Genomic DNA, 22,647 nt, shown 5'->3' with positions numbered 1-22,647 from the left:
ATTACCAATTTGAAACTCTCAATCATTAATACAAAGATTCTTAATTTTTTGTGCCTAATTTATCCTTATTCTTCTTACCCATTTAATTCACATCTCCTCTTACCAAATAAACTCCCAGCAATTTTATAGGAAGATTTTGAATATCTCCTTGGTAAATGACTAATTTTAACACCATTTTCTCATTCTCCACACAAGATCAAATCCATGCTCTTTCCTCCTAAATTTTCTTTCGAGATTTCAACAAAATATACTGGCAAATGAATATCTCTTAAGTTTTTAAAAAGTAAATGGAGTCAATTAATTATGTGCAGATCCACCTAGCGTGGAAGTGAATCCATACCGTTCTAGTACGGAATCACAAAATTAGAGAAATAAGATAGGGTAAATCCGGTTGGTTAAATCAAGCTATATCTAGTTTGCATTAAGCATCATACATACTAGATAGACCAATATCTATGCATATAAACTTTACATAAAAGGGAAGACGTACTTTCAATCCCTATTTTTTCCCTCCACTTTTTCAACGTCTTCGTCGTGTCAATTTAACTTTGTTTTTCTTTGTAAATTTGAAATGCATCGACTATGGATAATTCCCACAAAATATATGAACTCATTTGATACTCGTTATTTGATTATTCATTGTACTTATATATAGTTTTCGGGCATAATGCTCTAAACTCTTTAAAGAGAAGTTGCATCACGTTTTAAAAAATCAAATCAAATAGTTATATATTTTTTAATGAGCGAGAAAGTTATGCATTACACAATAAATACCATCATAAGAATATACTTAGAGAAGAAAAAAAAAGTTATTCTATTGGCATCATTCATAGCTTGGGTCTAGTATAATTTAGAAAATATTGATGAAAATTACAATAGTTAATGAATTAATATATTAAAATATAACTAAAAATGAAAAAGACAATCACATAAAATCACATTAACGAAACTACACTTTTATATTAATTAGAGTTACTTTTAATCCGCGCAAATTACTTTTAACAAAAAAAATTACTTTTATTTCGATTATGAGGGAGTAGGGGTGTAAATGAGACGAGGCAACTCATGAATTACTCGAGATTGGCTCGGTGATAACTCGAACTCATCTCGTTCTTGTCGAGCTCGAGTCAAGTCGAGATAGCTAGTATTCGACTCGTTCAACTCGTGAGCCTAGCCGAACTTTTTCATAAAATTACGTATATCTCATTTTATTAGTAGTTTTAGGCCCCCAGGCTCATAATTCACGGACTGAGCTAGGTTTTCTCATTATTTTTTTAAGTCCAAATTATAAATATAAAATTTAAATTTAAATTTAAAAATAAAATCATAAATAATATAACCAAAAACCTAAATGAGCTCTAACGAGCCGAGCTCGAGCTACTAGACTATCAAACGAGCTCGAGCTCGAGCCTCCATATTGAAGTTTGACCAAGCTCGAGCTCGAATCGAGCTTCAACATTTTTTTTAGCGAGCTAAGTCGAGTTTTCCTGTAATCGAGCTCGACTCAGCTGGTTTACACCCTTATGAGGGAGGTCTATAGACTAGTACAATACGATAGAAATTGTAATAGTTAATAAAAGAGCATGGATAATCGCACTGAATATCAAATATGAAATCTCTTTTTTGTCATTAGAGGACAGCATGCATCTACGCCGAATACGCTTTTTGAAAAGAAAATTTTATTTTTATTAACCCGCGTAAATTTGAAAAGGGTAGAGAGGCGGTGCGGTGCACCGGGGTACAGGGACAACAGGGTCAAGGTTATTGGAGGGTGGACGTGGTGGTGTGAGGGAGTGGTCACTGGTCAGAGCCTCTCAGCTTTTGACGGTATCATATGAGCCCACGTGTTTCCCTCTGCATTCAGGAAATATGCACTTCCTTTCCCATGATAAAATAAATAAATATAATATAATAAAGAAAATATTGATGGATTCGCTTCGGGGGAAAAGGCAAGAATGAATGAATCGTCTTTTTCAGGGAAAGGCAAATGAAAAGGGAAATCCATTCAATTCAATCAAAGTGCACTTGATCGGGCACGGTGAGGAAAAATAAAATTCGATGCAGATTTTAGGAGTGGTCATTATTTTCTATATTTTTTCAACTGTATCGCTTTATTATATATCTTCAAAGAAATTCGGTAGCGCTTTTTCTACGAGAAAAAATTTTAACAAATGAATGTAGAATCAGTATTCGATCAACTCGTAATTGTCTTTTGATATTAACAAATATTTCAGCATTTTTTTTTTGGCTGAGTATTTCAGCAATCTTACTTCTGTGCTTTTCATATACTTTATAGGATGTCTTCAGTAAGTATCGTTTTTCTCTGAGACTTCTAACAAATAAAGTTTAAAATCAAAATATAAATTGCGTATGTTTTTTGTTGTTTAGTCTTCAAATTGAACAGAGAGTCTGCATAACATATAGCCTTGCGCAAATTTTAGATATGGTGCTATCTTTATATTTTACTTGCTCTCTTCTAAGTGGTTAATTATAAATATCCTCAAATTTTAGAATTTGACTATAACATACTATTACTATTAACTTAATTTTTATGGTTATATTATTTTTAAATTTTCTGCGAGGTCGCATGATTTCCTCAATATATTGACTGAACTAATCCATGTCTGGTTTCTGACATGCTTAGCCTGAACAGATATAAGGGTAGGTAGAATTCTCCAAATTCTTGTTCAGTGTTGGCGATTCACAGAACAGAATATTTGAAAGGATTGAAAAGGATGATTTATTCACTAAATTGTCCTGCTTAGGGGAGAGTTTTGCGGATTAGGAAATTGTCTTGAGCAACATTGCACAACTACCCCCTCTGGAATCTAATAAACAAATTTGTGCTGCTCCAGGAAGAGCTTCAAGAGGGCGGAAAATGCCCAATAACGGTCACCACCCACACACGCCGATTGAAGTCGCCTGTGGATCCGGAGCCCGCTGCCAACTTTGATAGGGAAGGAGGCGGAAAAGCTGGCATTGGACACCATCAAGAAGAGGAGTGTCCTCATTCCAACCTCACATGTCACAATTCTAGATTTTATCATGCTCCTAATTCAAAAATGAGACACTGAAAACTCGTAGGATATCAATCTCATTCGATTCTGATTTTGGGAATCTATTCTCGACGACTAAATGCAGATAAAGTGCTTCAGCAGGCTCGAACTCCTATAATTGCAGAAAAATCTGCCTAATGACGATGAGCTAATTCACCGATGTACACACAACTTGTTATACATATACCATATATGTCTAAGACCGGTAGTATTAAGACTCGTGATCATGCGTTTGTTGTAACCCTGGTATTGGAGTTTAATCTCTTATTGCACATTGACAAGATAGAATCACTGAAAATTCTCGTAATAAAAGGATCTATCATAAATGTTCCTAAGAGCATTAGAAAAAGTTGAATGCATTTCCTTACAACTGACTAAGACTTGAGATGAATCCCACATTTCTATTATGAGTTTTCAATGCCTACATATACAAAAGCCTGCAGCCGCAAGAAATTGAGGAATTATAAGAGGCCGAACCACCACCCACGTTCTCGTACAGAACCTGTCAAGAGGTCCCCTCTTTGGTCTATGTCTTGGACCTAATAACCACCACTAACCTTTCCTAATTTTCCATGTATACTTGGTCCCGGTATTGTTTTTTCCTCTCTATCTATATGGATCTTTCAAAATTTAAAGTTAATCTAATGGGGGCATTGTGTCGGGTGTATGATGTATATACATGCATCTCTCATAGATCATGTCTATATCAAGAATTGCAATTTATCTGCAATTCATGACCGATGCCATGAAACGAGAAGGTAGCGCGGTGGTATTTGTCTTCAAATTGATTCCAAGGTATTCTTTGTTCGATTCTCAAAATTGAAAAGTTATGAGTCCCGTATTTTCCATTTCCCTCTTCATGAATTTTCTAGCAATTACATCTAAGAAAGAAATAAATAAATAAATAAAAGATTATGACTAAGACCTACTCATAAGAGTGGAGACTCTTCTAATCTACTTTTTGTTTTTTTGTTTGATGTACAGGAAACCTCTTTATAGAAAATATAATGGAATATAGTCAACGTGCATAATTTGCATGAGAAGAAAATGTTTGTGGATCAAAGTATAATAATTGTCAGGTGCCATAATTATATTAAAAGACAGCTCAAAACTCCAAAAAGATTTCAGAGCATGTGATTATTTTGAACTTTTACAATCTCCAGCATGGATTTTTATTTCTTTCGGACGCAGCTCCAACAAATAGATTAACTCTTGTAATAAAAAAGAATCTATAACAGACAATCAATCATGATAACAAGTGGGGTACATTCTAATGAAAGGTATGATACTTTTATTTAAACTAGTGAATTTACACGTATGTTGCACGTGAAATTTTTTCGATAAGATTAATATACATAATAATCAAACGGCATAATATATGCTTGCAAAATGATACAAGAATTAATGGGTCACAAGATATTCTTAAGTTCAAAATCAAGAAAACTCTTTTTACAAAAGAAACATTTAAATTATAAGTAAAGTTAGTATCTTTTTTTGAATGAATTTGTAATTATTTCTAGTTAGAAAGCTATTCTTACTTTAATTTATAAATAAATAGAATAAAAAATAATTAGTAATATCTATGATGACCCAAAAAATTGGCATTTTTATTATTTCAAGCACGAACTTCTTTATTGAGTGAAAAATTACAAATTATGAGCTTCGTATCGTGTCTAGCACACCATGACTTTCATGCAGATCTAAACGGATTTTTCTAACATGACAATAACATTACAGATATGGCATTTGGAAATCTACTAAGTGAACCCCATTGGTATTTGAAAATTAAAATAAAAAATATATTAAAATTAACTAGTAATATTCACATAAAAATTTCATTCAACTTAATAAAATAATTAAATTAGATTAATTTCAGTGAAAACATTTATATATGTATATATTGATAATAGTATTTACATATGCGTAACATAAAAAAGTATATACAAAATTAGTATATTAATGATAAATTACTATCCCTGACATTGTTTTACACATATAAATGTATATACAAAAATAGTATATTAATGACAAATCACTATCCCTAACATCGTTTCAGGATTGAATGTTTCGTTGGACCAAAATTGGCGGAGGAAGAGAGGGCCACCCGACCCCCCTAGCAACTAATGGCCCATACTTTGAAGTGGGACATCATCGGTGGCATTAATAACATCCCTTTCTTTCTAAATTGCATAAATACCTTATATATATTTGTTAAATAATAATAATATATGAAGTTGTGATCTCTACCAAATACCTAATATCAATGTGTGGGCTCTGTGTATCCTTGCCTCAAGATCCTCTAGGTTCTTTGGTCCATTAGATTGCAGGGAAAGTAAGCTCGAGAATGTTAGATTACAAAGAATATAACATTATTGTATTTGGTAAGTTATTATTTATTTTAAAAAAATATAATGTGATGTAAGATTGTTATATCTGGTATATTAAATAAATCGATGGAAAAGTTAAGTAACTTTACAAATATACCCCATAAATTATATTTTATTGCTATTTAATTTTAAATATATTTATATATAATTATTTGTTATATGTTTATATCAATATTTAATATAAATATTAAAATATATAATTTTTAAAAATATTTATATTGAATATAAATATAAATATATTTACATAAATGTGATAGATAATTATTTTAATATAAATATATATAATATATAATATATATATATATATAAATATAATAGCAAGAAAAAGAAATAGGGCAAAAAAAAAAAGGAGAGTAACCCCTCTTCCCCCGAGGTCGTAATCTCAAAATACCAACCTCAAGGTTGGTATTATGATATTCAAGGCCCGTGGGAGTCCGAAAATCCCAAAATTAAGATCTTCATATTATGCTCTGGATTACACTGATCCAAACACGCCCTTAATGGACTTGGCAAATGAAATATTTGAAAAGAGAAGTTAAAAGATACTTGTCGGGTTGGTTGTGGATATTAATTTGTGAAGATTGCAATAATAAGTAATATTGGACGGGGTTTATTGCCCCGTAATTGTATTTCGGGGGTCCGGAAGTAGGATAATTCTTCAAATCGAGACGTTAGGTTTTTGTTAATTAGCAATTCTAGCAGATAAGTGGTAAATTCAGAGTACTTGTGATAAAACCCATATGACAAAAGATATACAAAAGTAGCCAAAGGATTGATGTAGTTAGATAAGTCTTCACATCGCTGGTAGAAAGCAGCTATCTTCGTAGACAGTAACTTTGTCGAGATACGCTCTCAAGTCAAAATAAGTTGGAATTGGTGATGCAGATCAATCCTCAACACTACCCCAGTCTCATGCCACGTACTTGATTAGTTTTGGGTCATCGGCATCTCTCTCGAGGTACTCTCGATCTATCAAGCTCGCTATTCTTCTATATATGGTTCAGACATCCAGCTGCATGAGAGCAAAATGAACAATTACAACTATTATGTACAAAGCAAATTTGGACTTACTAGCTAAAGTTTCAAGTCCTTCAAACATTCCCGCCCCACCCAATAGCATCTCAGTAATCGGATAAGTGGCAAATTCAGAGTACTTGTAACAAAACCCATATGACAAAAGATATACAAAAGCAGCTAGAAGACTGATGTAGTTAGATAAGTCTTCACATCGCTGGTAGAAAACAGCGATCTTCGTAAATAGTAGTTTTGTCAAGATACGCTCTCTAGTCAAAATCAGTTGGAGTTGGTGATGCAGATCAATCCTCAGCGCTGTCCCAATCTTATGCCACGTACTTGACTAGTTCTGGGTCATGGGCATCTCTCTCGAGGTACTCTCGATCCATCAAGCTTTCTATTCTTCTATGTATGGCTCCGACATCTCGCTGCAGAAGAGCAAAATGAACAATTGCAACTTATTCACAAAGCAAAATAAACAGTGGCAACTATTATGCATAGAGCAAAATGAACAATTGCTTGGACCAAGAAACACCAGTTCCAATAACATAAGTATGAAGGAATTTGAGGAAAGAATCAAGTCGAGATTACAAGAGTAGAGACCTCGCACATGCGTCCCAAGTACTCAGAGTAGTCACTGACTATTCGCTCATAAGTCAACACCTTGCAACTCTTCATGAGTCGCACGATCATGGCGCCGATAGCCATTGTTCGGTCCTTAGAAATCTCCTCAGTGACTTTTTTTTTCCTCATTTAGATTCTCGTCCACACAAGAAGGTAGATGAATCTGGCGATGCAAGTTTTTATCTTCTGATGAGATTCCAGCCTAATCAACGATAAACAGTGACGAAAGAACTAGGACCTTCCTTGTCACTCTTTGTGCAAAGCATACCTTGATTCTCCTCGCAGTGGGAGTGAAATTTCCATTGAATAAGAAGTTGTCATTGTAGGAAATGGAATTTGACTCTGGAATCTTCACAAGAACCTTATAGTCTCCAGACGATAACGAGTGTAGAAGTCTAACGATCTAATTATCACACAGATTTAATTGTGATTTTATATATGAATATGTTAGTGTATCAGACGAGTTAAATAGCATGAGAACAACCACCTACAAACAAATAAAACAAAAACAGTTTTAGCTCACGAGATGAGCCAACAACACAATGACGAGTTTCATAAACCTAGCTCGTGGTTACTAGCATCTCGACAGTTGCGGACTTGAAATAAGCGGTAGCCTTGCAGCTCCCCAAGGAGTGCAACCATCTCAGCCTCTTATGTGGCCATTCCTCTCCATAAAATCCACAGAATGACTCCATACAGCTAACCTGAATGAGAGCCATGAAAGCAAAGTAAAATACATATGCTATCAAAATGTTGTTGGGTTCACATATTCACAGCTTTCAAAGTATACAAAAAGGTACCATCTGTATTCATTGCCACAGCCCAGCACAAAGTACCCTGACTTCGAAATCGATCCTAGGATCTTCGTTGGTCCTGAGATAATCTTTGAGTCGCACATGATTTTCCTTGGACAAACTAATATCTTCAACCTGCAATATATAAAGCCCAACCAAACCAAAGACGTGAATATTATGCAAGTAATAATAGAGCAAAAGGGACAACCTGCAACCACTGACCAGCTTCTCCTGTTGGAAAACCAAGTACGTGCACAACGGAAAGTTTAAATTAGGTAAAAATCAATTTTTTATCGCGTGCTTATTTTATCAAAAAACTTCAAGATCAAATCTACATAAGATTCACCTTCTAACGAAAAGATAACATCCAATATCGAATCCACAAGAAAAGTTAAGATCTTTAAACTAACCTCGTCGATTCAAGTCGTATCGATCGATCAAAACAACCATCCAAGTGTCCGGCCTCTAACTCGTCCACACGAGCGTGTCACCACTGAGTATAGGCTCCTCTCGACTCGTACACTCTGATTTAGGTCACCAAACTCAAACATAATCGTCACAGAAGGAAAAGACTACTTCAAGGATGTCTTGGACAGACTTTGATTTGTCAAATCGAAGTCGAGATGAACTCCGATCGGCCTAAGGAAGTGTGTGGCTAGGCTGTGCTGCTCGGCTGACTCTTCTCCTCTCACTTTCTCTCAATTCCGAGTCTTAATAATAAAAGTGTTCTTAGGATTAATTACACGATCTTATCAATATATATCTTTACCCTAGGGACCTACTTGCAATTATTAATTAATCCACATTAATTAATAAATCACAAATCAGTCCTTGCACTTTAAGTCGTCCAATGACTTGCCCTCAAAGTAAGAAAGAAAGATCAAATTAGTCTTTGACATAAATATCCATTAGTAAACAATCTATTTATAGAAACTTTCCAAATAAGGAAATTCTCGTATTTTCTTAATTAGATTTATCATTGATGTTGAAATTGGCTTCAGGATGTGCTAACACCCTCGCAACCACATTGCAAGCCTTGTTCGATAATTAATTCCTAATTAACTTCCTTAATTAGAATTAATTTTTTTCTCGGTTTAGACACGCTCAATGTGTGACTAACTAGGTTCATCACCAAATGGCAATGGGATTATAACATCAACTTATTTGACATTACCATAAACTCTTTATGTAACCAAATAACATAATTTCCAAAATGTCATTGGTTCTCAAAGTTCACGAGTGACGCCTAGCAGCATATCATAACAATCCATATGGTAGCGAATGTATAATTAAAACATTCTGATGAACCTGTGATCGTATATGCCATGCACTGAGTCCCTTCACTACAAGATCCCGATCTAGCCAAAACTACTGTAAATGCCAAATCCTATAGCTAATCATATGGATTCTCTGATTTCATTCTTAGATTTGTAGAACTTAAAAAGAAACTTTTTTCTATTCAAGTCTATCTACCCCGGCCGATGATTTCATGATCCAGATTAAAACTCACATCCATAGGATATTTTCCCTGTTTACTCAAGTTAGTGAATCCCATATTGATCGAACACCTAACTCCAAGTATAACTAACTAGAACCACTATCTGTCGAATACTCATGGTAAGCACAAATACATGAGATAGCGTTCCATCTCAGGTCTAAGGACTATATGCACTAATACGATCTAGATAATATTCATTGACATTAGTGAATTACCATATGAATATTATTTGTACGTCACGTTTAACTACATATCATATAAGCATCTACATGTCTGTCCTGACAATAATTATCAGATAACATGACACTCACTACTCCATCTTCATTAGCATCTATTTACTAATCATGGATACAGACAAAAGTGACGATCTATCCCGAAAAATAATGTCCAGTTAAGTCTCCCACGATCGTGTACGGTTTAAAGATATTATTACCAAATTACTCCGTCACTCATATTCTTAACTCTTTAAGAATGAAGCATTCAAAATATCTTAAGGACTTTATTCTAATAAACATAAATAATACATGAATAATAGAATAAACTTTATTATCATAAAAGTAATTATCCAAATATATAAACCTGGCTCTAGGCATATAATTAACATCTCCATCATACAAGTCATGCCAGACCCAAACTCTTGTTTCGGCATCGTCACCATCATCCTTTCAAGATCCTCATTGGTACTCTCGGAGAAGAGAAGTCGCCTTGTCATTTTCTTTCTACAAAAAATTGAAGAAAACCAAGTATCAATCCAAGTAAAGACAGGACAGGTGCTATTTATTTCAATTCAATGAATTAATTCACAGTTACCTGTAGAACATAGCAAATAGATCCTTATCCCTTACAAACACCAACAACTTCACAATTTGCAAAAGCATGGGTGAGCCAAGAAAGAAGCCACGGGGATTAAGATACAGACCAACAAGATGCAAAACTCGAGATATACCTTCTTCAACTTATCTTCAATATCATCAATCTTCTTGCTGCTCTTGAGAAAATTGTGCGAACCCGAATTTCGTCTCGTCGGGGTCCGCATGAGTGCCCTATCGCACGGTTTGGGAGTGTCCACCTTCCCGTGGGGACGCGTGACGGACACTCGTGAGAAGGAGTTGCCACTTGCCATTTTACGACCCAAAGATCGAGGGCTGGCAAGTTACTCGGGCCTAGGGGTACTGGGTACACCTAGTTGCTAAGGCATTGGTCTTGCGAAATCGAAAATTCCAAATCCGGGGGTTCTATTATGTCTAGAGCTATATCCCACACACCATTTCGGTATTCTGTTTGTCTAGGGTTTGCCGTTTTATTTCATTTACCGCGCGAATTAGGTTGCACTTATCTCGCTCGTTTTGACACTATAGATTCGTAGAAGCAATCGGTTCGATTTAAGAGGCCGAGAGAAAAGCGGATTCACAAGTCAAGGGATCGGTCCACCGTCCTCGCATATCTCGGCTAACCAGATCATGATGGCTGGTTCACTTTGTGGACCGGGCCCGTGACTCGTGTGGTCTCGCTTGTCTAGGGGACTCGTAAACCGAGTTGATCGATTTCGACTCTCAGACTCCACACTCGCCGATCGGGATCGGGATCGTTACATAAATGTACAAATAAATACCTCACAATATACTCTCAAATAAATACAAATTACAACAAATGGATCTCAATCGACTCACGTTCGGCCAATATTCTGCTCGTGCTCACCGTGTGGTTTAAATGATCGAAACCGAAATTAAAGCGATGCGGGCTCGTAAGAGCCGGAGATCGGGTCCGACAGACCCAACGGGTTTCAAAAGGACATGATGGTCCTCGAGATAGCCGTGGGACCGGTCGAGCTCCCGGGTGATTGTCTAAACTCGTTTCACATGTCCTAACCCAAGTTATCATCCACGTGGATACTAAATGGGTCGAGACAGTGACTCAAGGCGAGACCCCATATCGCACTTGGGTCGTGCACGCTCGGTGTGTGGGGGCGTTGGACCCCGTGATCGATAATGAAGGGCGTTGAACCACATGTGCATCTTGTCCTATGAGCTCGGGCCCGAACCGTAATAAATAGACAAAAAAAACTGATAAAAACAGACAAAAACTGATAAAGAAAACAAATGAATATAGACAAATTGTGCATTAAGCGCCAAGTTTACATGATTAAACCGATTCGTGCAAGATTTTAAATAAAAATGCATTAAAATATTCCAAAGCACATGAATATAAGCAAAAATGATCACACTAAAATTTAATTTGTCGGTTTTACGTCCGAGTGATTAATTAAGTTGGTTTCGGTGCGTTTAATTGATTTTACTCCTTTAAATCTGAGTGAGCATGAAATTAATTCGTGTGAGTTCATTCTCCCTTCAAACAAACAATTTTTAGCTCAATTCTTAAAAAAAAAAATCAAGTTCATGCTCATATCAATTTTTTTATTACGCATTCCGGTCTTTAAATATTGAGCTTGTATTAATGTTGGTTCATGTTTTTTTTTATTTTTTTAAATCAAAACAACAACTTCACAATATCATCACGATTTTCGAATTAATCAACAAGTGGAGCCCTAAACATATCACTAAGTTCGGAATTTATATCTCTCCCGAGTTAATTTCGAGGAAATTGCGTGAGCTTCGAGAAATCTCTCGAAATAGGGTTGTCGAGGGCTTCATTAGAGCTGTAAGGGACTGCATTGGAAAAGAAAATGCTGCAAGTGAACCAAAGAAAAGCAACTTGACACAATAGAACAAAAGAGAAAAGAAAAAAAAAATTCGAGAGAAAGAGTAGGAAAATAACAAAGCAGTTGAAGGCTTAGCTTTTGGGACTTGGGAAGAGCAGTTGCTGAGGTCGTTGAGGCTCATAACCAACAAGCAGCAATGGCAGGAACCTGCGGGAGGGGCAGTACAGCAGTTGGCCAATGGACCAGGAGCTTCGGAGCTTGAGGAGAAGCTCAGCCACAGCTCATATAACAGCTATAGGGGAGCTCGAGAGGTAGTGGCAGTGGGTTCAGGTGGTGCAAAGGGGCGGTGGCTGAGGCTAAGAAACTTCGGGAACTTGGAGGTGGACAGTTAAACGACACAGGGAAGCAAAAGGTCGGGCTGGAGTGATGAAAACGACGAAGTAGCTGTCTCTGCAGAAGAAGCTCAGGACGCCCGGGAGGCTGCAATACTTCAGTGATATTGGTTTTAAAGGGTGAGGAGAAGCGCTGCTACTGTTCGAGTGCAGAAGGTCCCGACAAGTGCGAGCTCGAAGTTGGGTTGCCATGGGTTTAGAGTTGTGCTCGAGCTGTGCTGTTCAGGAGCTTAGGAACCTGCAAGGAAAAGGAAGAAAGTAGCAGAACAGGGACAAGCAAAGACAGACAGAACAGATCAGAAAGGGGCGAAGAAACTTAGCTTGGAGTTCGTCTACGAGCGGAGGGAGGCGGGGAAGTGTTGCCACTGTAATGATCAACAGGGCATGGGGACCATGCTGATGATCCCACTGGTTGGGGTCGAGAGAGGGCATTAGGGGGGGGATGGAAATCCCGTGAAGAAGCAGCGGAGATTATAAAAAACTGAAGGGCGTCCAGTGGCAATGGCGTGGCAGCAGCAGAGCAGAGCTTAGGAGCTCGGATGGTGGCAGCAACGCGTAGCTCAGGGAGCTTTGGGGGGAGCAGCAGCAGTGGCTGAGAAGGCCCAGGAAGTTAGAGCACCTTCGGTTGTTTCGGTTCAAAAAGGGGCGGAGAAGAGCAACATGGCAGTAGCATAGAGGAAAGGAAGAGGGAAGGAATGAGAGTGACTGTGAGCTGGCGGTCCCTCGGTTGAGCTGTGGGAGAGGTTTGTGAGCTGGAGTTTTTCGTGTGTCCGAGAAAACAAACAGAAGAAGAAGCAGAGGAAGAAGGCAGGGAACCTACGTGATGAGTGGCGGAAGAAAGGAAGAAAAAGAAGGGAAAGGAGAAGAGGTTCCAAAGAAGTGAGGGTTGCTTCTGGAGATGGGGTAGCAGACCGTGGTGATGATGACAAGCTGCTGGTTTCATGCACCAGCTGCAGCAGAGGAAAAGGATGGCGTGTGGAAGGAGGGGAAGGGAGGAAAACGTTTCTTGCACTTCACCTTGCTCAGCAGGAGAAGCAAAAAGTGCAGGGTTGTGACCAGCAGTCCATGATCCGACCATGAGCATCCGAATTTTCCTTGAATTTCTCATGAACCTTTCAGTCTACGTGATATTTTTCGTTGATCCCTATATGAATTAGGCACATTCTTGTAAAATTTGAAGATCGTTCGATCTCGGGAAGTACCCGAAAGAATTTTTCTCCAACAGATGGCCAAAACTGGGAGATTTGGTTATGCTCTGTGGGCAAATCTCCAATTCTGTACTAATCTAGCCTAAAACGCACCCCGTTTTTCTTGATTTTCTGAATCTTCAGTGAATTAGGAATCCAATGACGTTGGCCATGCTTGAAAATACAAAGAATTGAATTTTTTTATGGATTTTCTCCCTCGGCTGGCAGAGTCTGTCCAAGTTTAACTGTTTTGCGCATGGTGCGTTAAAAAATTCTCTCTCCGTATTGAATCTTGGGATGAGTAACCCGTCAAATTGAACCTAACTCGATTTCCTAGGTCAAGCATATGAAATTCGCCCATTTAGATTCATGATTGATTGTGATATGATGCGTTGAATCCCATGCTCGAGCTGTTGTATTCACTGTTTGGGCACCCTAGATCCCACGAATTTATCTCTTTGCCCGAATGGGATCTCGATGTGATTTTTGTGTTGAAATGTCCCTGACTCACCAAATATTGATCCAAAAATACCGAACCTGGCTCTGGGATCCATGAAGATAGTCGTACTCGTCGAATAAAATGATGCAGAGATGTGAGTTCTTCTCTTTTTTTTTTTCACTGCCTTCGGTTTGAATGTTGATAATTCGTGTCATGCTCTTTGGGATCAATTGTGTGTGCCACAAAATTTCATATGTTGCCCTCGCCATTTTTGTTAGAGTTTTGAGATCCTAGTTAATGTCTTGTCCTAGAACCGGTGAACCAAAATTGGGTGCTGACAAAGATCATCACAATATGTTGCCAATAGTCCAGGGACTGAGGTTCAAGTAACATCTTCGTTGCAGATGGCAACGAATGCTTCATCAAGAGCCCTTTTAAGATGCTTGTGAGGAAATACAATAGTTCAGGGATTGTCAAGTGTTTGTATTTGGACTACAAGTTCTTCCTTGGTTCATTCCCTCCCCTTCACTTCAATAAATCACTTAGTGATATTTATGGAACCAGAATAAGCAACAACGCGAAGGAAATGCAATTAAGGAAAGCCTACTGCGGAGGGTTTTAAACATATTTGTCAAGATCAGTACAAGAAACATGTCTCGATCCATGATTTTGAGACTCACATGCTTAACGAGACTTCCTCGTACTATTCTCTAAAGGCCTCCAGATGGATTCTTGTGGACTCTCTCGCAGAGTTTGTCTTGCAGGCATATGCAGAATCGCCTTTCCATTTATCTACAATTGAAACAACCCATTCTTCCCAAATTAGTTTATTCGTAATTTCAGGTTTGCAAATGCTTGCAAGAGGAGAAAGAACGGGTTGACAATTACATGCATCCCACCACCAAGCCAAAGCTAATAAAGGTTTGGAGCTGCCTTTTCTTGGATTAGTGTTGTTTCCTCATGTATATCCTTCGCACAACTAATCGGAAACACTCTAATTGTAGAGAGTTGTAGAAGAGTTTCTTATAGACGATGAGAAATTAGAAGAGAAGGTGCAACAAGAGTTTCCTCAACTGCTTATAAACGATCAAGTCAATTTCATTTCATTTTCAATCTCATTTTTAGCCTATAAGCAATTGACCTGATCGTCTATAAGCAGTTGAGGAAACTCCTGCTGCACTTCTCTTTTAATTTCTCATCGTCTATAAGAAACTCTTCTACAACTCTCTACGGTTAGAGTGTTTCCGATCAGTAGTGCAAAGGATATGCATGAGGAAACAACACTAATACAAGAAAGGGCGGTTCAAAACCTTTATTAGCTTCGGCTTGGTGGTGGGATGCATGTAAGTGTCAACCCATTCTATCTCCTTTTGCAAGCATCCACAAACCTGAAATTAAGAATGTTATAGCACAAACTGATTTGGGAAGAATGGGCTGTTTCAATCGGAGATAAATGGAAAGGCGATTCTACATATGCCTTCAAGACAAACTCTACGAGTGAGTCCACATGAATCCATCTCGAGGGCTTTAGAGAATAGTACGAGCAAGCGTCCTTAAGCATGTGTCTCAAAATTATCCTCGTATCGAGACATGTTTCCTGTATTGATCTTGACATATATGTCTAAAACACTCTGCAGCAGGCTTTCCTCAATTGCATTTCCTTCGCGTTGTTGCTTAATCTGATTCAATAAATATCACTAAGTGATTTATTGAAGTGAAGGGGGAGGGTATGAACCAAGGAAGAACTTGTAGTCCAAATACATACCATCGACAGCACCAAAATCCTAAGTTTATCATGCAATTGATCAAAAACCTGTTAAAAACAAAGGCAGAACGACTCAGCATCATAACACAACCACAAGGGGAACAAGCATACCACACCACCCGCTTACCACAAGCAGGAACATGCGCAGAGCAGCTTGCATGACACTCGGCAATTTTTCCCTAGAAATGTAGTGTTGCTTGAGAGGTTGAAAGAGATACAAAAGCCGCCCAACGATGGCATCATGATCCAACCACCTTTGGATTAGGCCTTGTAACAATAGCAGGGCAGACTTGACTCTCAAGCTCGGCAGCACCTAAAGCAAGCAGAGGGAGAACAGAGAAGTTAATTTGGGGTACGGAAAGGAAGTGATCATTTATGCACATATAACCACCGTCCACGTGAGATAATATTCGACAGCCGATTTGTACCTGACATAGAGGGTGCTTGGAATAATGTGAGGGGGGTTGCTTGGTGCACATATCAAGTACAATTCCTTGAGCCTCGGCCACCAAAGAAGCATCATTGGTATCGGTGCTGGTAGGTCTTGATGGCACTCCCCGATTGTCTGGTAGGATGGTCGATATAGCCCTGTCGATCGTATCCATCCCGGGCAGTGGACCCACCTTACACCTTGTCTCCAGCCTTCGGTACTTGCGAAGCCAATCCATAATTCCCTACGACGCGCAAAATGTAACGTAATGGGTACAGCAACAGGCACTATTTAGAATGAAAGCCATACATACCAATGAGAGAATTAGAGGGATTATACTGTACCTCCGGCATTCTCGGGCAACAAACAGAGCCAGGACCTCCAGAAGCCACATGGAGAAGGAGACAGAACTTATTTAATTTAAGTTAACGAGAGACCAAGCTTTTCGTTGGTTCTTATGAATGTTAATATATACATATATACACACACATAGCAGAGTCTAAGCCAAGGCAACAAGTATGGTAACCAATAGAATAAATTATCCAAAATTATGGTACAATGATATAACAAGGAAGCTGTTGTGACATGATGGGAAAGTCAATGAACGATTTATTATGTTGTAATTAGTGATTGATTTGTTAGGTATCTATATCCTTCATTCCCCGATGCGTTTCTTGAGTAAATTCTTTAATATGGTAAGTTCTCTCTGATTTCCCGCCCCCCAAAATCTTCGCAATTTCTCAGAGAGCAGGTGTCTCACTAAAATGCCGATTTTCCATGATCTCTGATGCCGCCAACATTCTCCGACCGTGCTTAAAGCCTACCTACCGGTTGTCGGACAACAATATCGAAATCGGAGGCGAAGTACGACTAGTATCTAGAAGTTGACATAAGCGAGCTCCGTGCGGAGCTAATTAACGGGACAGATGTTTTCGTTCTCACTCATTTCCCTAGAATCAGGAGCTCTCCTCTCCGCCACTCTCATTTCTCATGGCGATTGCAATGATCGCATCATTGAAGCAGTAATGTAATGCGCAGTTGATCGAGAGAGAGAGAGAAAGAGAGTACCTCTGAAGCTAAAGTGTAGGAGGAGCTACGGCAATGGCGGACGGAGAAATTCCTGGTTGCGTCTTCCAGCCCTTTGCACAGGGGAGGGAGAGAGAGGGAGAGAGAGACCCATAAACGTGCGGTCCGACTCATAAACGTGTGAGCCAATCCATCGAACCTCCGGTTGAACTCATAAATCCATAAATCCATATCTTTCAGATCAAATAACACTGGTATATATAAATCGATCGAGATTAATTATTATGCTATCACGGTGTTTTCTTTTTTCTACCGCAATCACTTTCTTTTCTTAATGTGCATTTTCCCGGTAACTAAAAAATGAGTTAAAGATAAATTTTGTGTTTACTTTCATTTTAATTTTTCACGAGGAGACCATCCGCAAGTCGCCGACTATTTCCACATAGTAATTACAACTACAGATCGATGGTTGGGCTGATATTCATACTCAAGGTCCCATCACAAGCCGTAGCCTTTGGACCAAAACCCAATCTTAAACTGCCCAATCTAAGACAATCAAATCAAATCAACCATGGCTTATTAGGTCGGTTCAGACCAGTGACTGTCACCAGGGAGCCAAAATTGCCCAAACCTAGGACAATCAACCAAAGCAGCCAAGGCCTCCATGGTCGGTTCAGACCATCGACTTTCACAAGTAAGCCAAAACCTGTCAAAAACCCGACAAAAAAGGGCAAGTCACAAAAGGTTGGTTCGAGCAAGCGGAGGATGAATTAGTCGGACCGACAGCTTGATCTTTAGTTGTGATGGGCGGGGATTCTGCAATAGGGAGGAGGAGGAGAAGCCGCAGATGAGAAGCTGCCACTAGAGTAGAGGGAGAGGAGAACCGATTGGGTAGGGAGGACAAGGAAGAGAGCGCAACCACCACGTCGTTTCTGGAGTGGCCGGTCAGGATAGGATAGGCAAGTCAGGGCCGTCAGTCTAGGCAGGTCAGGGTTTGGTCATAGCCAGTCAAAGAGTAAGGACACCACTACCATCGTTGTGTCGTCATTGACATGTTCACCCCCACTCCCCGCCATACATCTGGAGAGGGAGATGGCGCAACTCCTCGAATCATGGGTTTTCTCCATTCACATAAGACTTGAACACGAGATCTTATTACTTTTTTTCAAATATTTTCCTAGCATTTATAGTATATTTTATTCTCGTTGTGCATCACCTATTATCTAGATGACCACTGGACCCTCCCAAATTCTAGTACATATCGGAATAACCCTCAAAGGATAAAGCTTTGCAAATCATGATTTTTTTCCACTTACATAAGGCTTGAACACGCGGTCTTATCGCTTATTTTATATTAACATTTGCCTAGTGTTTAAGATATTTTTTCATTCTCGTTGTGCACCGCCTTCGATAAAGCTCTAGGATGGTTATGGCCAATGGGTGGGTTTTCTCCCACCCGCAGTCACGTCCATCCATCTTAATTTTATTTTAATAAGTTTTGCCCTTCTTATTTATTCATTCTAATATGAAATACATGTTTGAATTGATCACCAATTCTTTCCGTTTATGCCCTTACAAATATCATGATGTTTTTAGGTAAAACGTAATGGTAAAGTTCTCACCTTGGACTTATAATATTTCCCGCTTTCACAGTGATTTGGCCAATTTGCGAATTTTGAACCCTATACTGTAATGAAAGTTTGTTATTTCAAATTAACGGGGTTACTCATAACCTATTATATTGTGGTCTTGCTTTTCTAATTATAAATTATTAGCAGATAATAATATTACCTTAACATCATATGACATTCCAATTAGTACAATTAGTATCAGTATTAGTATTAGTATAATCTTTAATGATCTTGGATCTGTGGAACCAAGAAGCAAGTAGGTTGGATTTTGGAACCCCCTCTCTCCTTTTTTTTTAAGATAAAAACTAATATTTTTAATGTTTTTATATATAATAATAAATTTGAGTAATTTTTGTGACATTACAGTAGGGAAGTGAAAAGAAGAGGCATGACGTAAAACGTCACGAGAGAATTTCGCTAATCAGAATTGAATTTAAAACTTGTGGATTACAGGACGAGAATGATCACATAACGAATGACAGGCGATATTAAAAGAAAAAAAGAACACGACTCGCCAAACCCCCTTTTTCAGGGGAGTTTATTTTAATTATCCCGATAGAAGGGTTTCGATCAGCCACCACACCTATCCTTTTTTTTTTAGCGCCAACTGTGAACATGAAGGTTATATCATCAAATATTTAGACATCACGTCGACACCTCCATCGGCTTTATGGCACCACCGGCTTTCAGCCCTCATTGTATTTTTCTTATTCAACACCACGCGGTTTTGGTCCAGCCAAATACACTGCATGCCAATTCTAGACAAGCACATATAAAAAAAATATTATTTATTTATTTCGGAAAGCTCGATGTTTGCTTCCATAGGTGACATTATTTATATATTTATAGTCATAGTAAAAAGAAAAAACACAAATGGATAAAACTTGTACACATGGGGACAAATCTAAAAAATAAAAAGAAAATTGGAGAAAAAGGATATTTACTCAATTGTTTGATCATAAAATATCAATTACCTGTTCAATCCTGTGACTTGCATGTAAGTTGGATACTTCAAATTTGCTAGTCAAATAGTTTTACAAAACCTAGAAAATAAGGAAAAACAAATGAACACTCGCCAGCGAGGAAAGGTGGTCCACTTTTACATAAAATTTGGAGATAAAGAACATTTTAAATATCCTAATTAATATATCTAGTATTTCTACATGAGATTTCTTTTGATTTTTCTAGATGAAAATGAGGAAAAAATATTTTTTTAAAAGCATTGATCCGACCATAACAATCAATTATTTACCTCAACGAAATAATCGGATAATCAATAATCTTGTTTAGATTGAGTTTAAAAGAAATTGAAAAAAATAAGCATTTTAAGAAAATAGGGAAATTTTTATTTAAAAAATATATATGAAATTTGTCCAAAAAATTTGACGAGTGGGGAAAAGTGCCCCGCTCACCCTTTGTCACAATATGCGACAAGTTTTTGGCATGTTTACCTTTAAAGAGTTCTCCACTTTTTCTAGAATTTTTTTAAAAAAAATCGAAAACTGCAAAATATAGGTTTACTAATATAAAAATGAAAAAGAAATAATTATAGGAAAATTCTATTCTCCACTATTCATGTTTATATATGAACTAGAAAAGCATTTTTTTAATTCTCCACCTTTTAATTAGGTAATTATTTCTATTTCTACGAATTTGTAATTTTCCTTTGTCTTTATTTAATTTTCTACTATAAATTGAATTTAAAACATTTTTTAATGATGATTATCTCATACTTTTACTTTTAGGGTTATAAAAAACTTTATTATTTGTTCTTGAGTCTTTTTTCCAGTATATTATGTTTTTAATTTAATTTAATTTTTTATTAGCTCTTCATCATCAAGTTCATTTGAAGAATTTATTGATTACCGATACAATTGTGGTTTACGAATTAATAACTATAAAATCTACTTATTATACATATCTTATGTTTTATTTCAAAATATAAAAGTTGAGTTAAATTATTATATTAAAATTTATCGTATATAAGTTATTACTTGTTAAGAATATTTCTCAACTTATCTCAAAGTATAAAAGTTTTCTAGCCTAACATTAGTGAACATGTTTTTATATTAAATATTATTTTAGAAAAAGAGCATGAAAGTGGAGTTAGAACTGAGAATTAATTTTCTATAAGTAATCAAGGCCAGTACTTATAAGATATAAGACGAGATATAATATGGTTTTTTTCTATTTAATAATAAATCTATTAAGAAATTAAACTGACCCAAGAATTCCATCTAGTGTGCGTTGTAAACAAATAATACATACACATACACACTGATACGTACACATGGAAATCATTTTCCCCTTAATTTCCGTGATTTCTTTCTCGTATTCCCTGTATTAGTTGTTCATTTTTCTTTTTAGGCCATTAATCCTTCCATCATAACAAGTAAAAGGTCGGGAAAAAATATTGATGGGCTGAATCCATCTTCAGAGACAAGCTCGACGTTCTGAAACTTAAGAGATATTGAAGTTGATGCATGACTCAAACATTGGCGATCCGAAGAAATTCCTTCTCTTTTATATGTTGGATTAATTGCATAAAAAGAGTAGTGACCGTTTGTTTTAGGGGAAAATAATTTACAAGGAGAGTGAACTCTTCATTTGCCTTATTTGGTAACACAAAATTCTTTGGTCAATAAGAAAGTATTTAAGGTTAACCTACAAACTAAAGGAAAAAATGGCAAAAGTGAGTTCATGCAAAAACTTTTTAAAATATATATTACGGACAACACTACTCTTTCTATCCTATCTGGGCCCAATTGACGCATATCTCCAAGCACATAGAGATAATTTCCTTGATTTTTTTTTAAAATTAAAAGAATTCCAATACATTAGCAAATTAGTTACCTATTGATTTTATTTCCCTAAAAATCTCAACCGAGATTTGCTTCCTCCATTAATGCTCTCTTTTGTGACCATTAACTACGATTCTCTATTTAAGTGGATTTTCTGCGTTTTATGGCAAAACAGAATCAAATCACACACAGAGAGAGCTTGAGAGAGATTAGTTGACAAGAGAAAGTGAGGCATTATTAAAAATAGATTTTGATCGTTGTGGGGCGAATTGAGGTTTGAAGACTTGTTGTGCAAGTGATCGTGCCTCTTATTAGTGTTGTCGAAATGAGAATATTTTTGTAAAGAAAATAGTTTTCGAAATCTATATTGGTCTATGCTTTATTGTTTGCTAGGACTATGGATCATATGTGTATATTATTGATTTTATGTATATGATAATGTACACAATTGTGGAATTTGTTAGTGACTGATACATTTGGCTATAGTCTGGGCTTCGCCAGTGAATATATACGCTAAATTAAGTGATTAATGTTTGTAGGTCTTCTCATGGACTAAGGTGAGCATAGCTATCCGTATGTTTATTTATGAATTTTGAATTTATATTCCACAATCGAAATATATGTTTAATTGTGAGATAAGTTATTTCACATGTATGATCTAGTTAATATTAGTTATGGTCACTTCCTAAGTTCTGCCCAAACTTACCCCAATTCTATTTTCATATGTGATTACGGGTTTAAAAGTTTCAGAATGCGCAGCGGAAGCATCCGTATTGTACTTACAAATTATTTTAAGAAAATTGTGTAATATTATATTATTTGTATATTTTATGGGACTATTGAATTTTATGGATATTTAAAGCCTTCTATAGTATATCGTATGTCGAATTCTTCATGGCTTGGAAACGGGGGCGTAACAATATTTAAAAAGCCAGATCGTAATT

At 37.1% G+C, this 22,647-nt stretch overlaps 1 protein-coding gene and 1 long non-coding RNA gene across 3 annotated transcripts; both read right to left on the bottom strand.

Moving 5' to 3' along the window:
• Positions 1-6,456: 6,456 nt before the first annotated feature.
• LOC116197554 lies at positions 6,457-8,553 on the bottom strand. The gene is made up of 4 exons (XR_004155061.1): positions 8,286-8,553; positions 7,882-8,010; positions 7,061-7,785; positions 6,457-6,885 (listed from the first exon to the last, which is right to left on the bottom strand). It is a non-coding gene; the product is annotated as an uncharacterized LOC116197554 (long non-coding RNA).
• Positions 8,554-14,377: 5,824 nt separating this feature from the next.
• Positions 14,378-17,517, bottom strand: LOC116198186 (cullin-1-like). 2 transcript variants are annotated; one of them, XM_031528538.1, is made up of 5 exons: positions 17,314-17,460; positions 16,590-16,624; positions 16,244-16,489; positions 15,943-16,128; positions 14,378-15,863 (listed from the first exon to the last, which is right to left on the bottom strand). In XM_031528538.1, the coding sequence occupies exons 2-5, from the start codon at positions 16,596-16,598 to the stop codon at positions 15,735-15,737; spliced, it is 570 nt and encodes a 189-aa protein (XP_031384398.1). In that variant the 5' UTR covers positions 16,599-16,624; positions 17,314-17,460; the 3' UTR covers positions 14,378-15,734. The 2 variants fall into 2 exon arrangements, with proteins under 2 accessions (XP_031384398.1, XP_031384397.1); XM_031528537.1 differs by lacking the exon at positions 16,590-16,624 and having other exon boundaries at positions 17,314-17,517.
• Positions 17,518-22,647: the final 5,130 nt, after the last annotated feature.

The sequence above is a fragment of the Punica granatum genome, chromosome 2 (assembly GCF_007655135.1).
Source record: "Punica granatum isolate Tunisia-2019 chromosome 2, ASM765513v2, whole genome shotgun sequence".
NCBI lineage: Eukaryota > Viridiplantae > Streptophyta > Magnoliopsida > Myrtales > Lythraceae > Punica > Punica granatum.
This window is presented reverse-complemented; position numbering and strand designations above follow the sequence as displayed.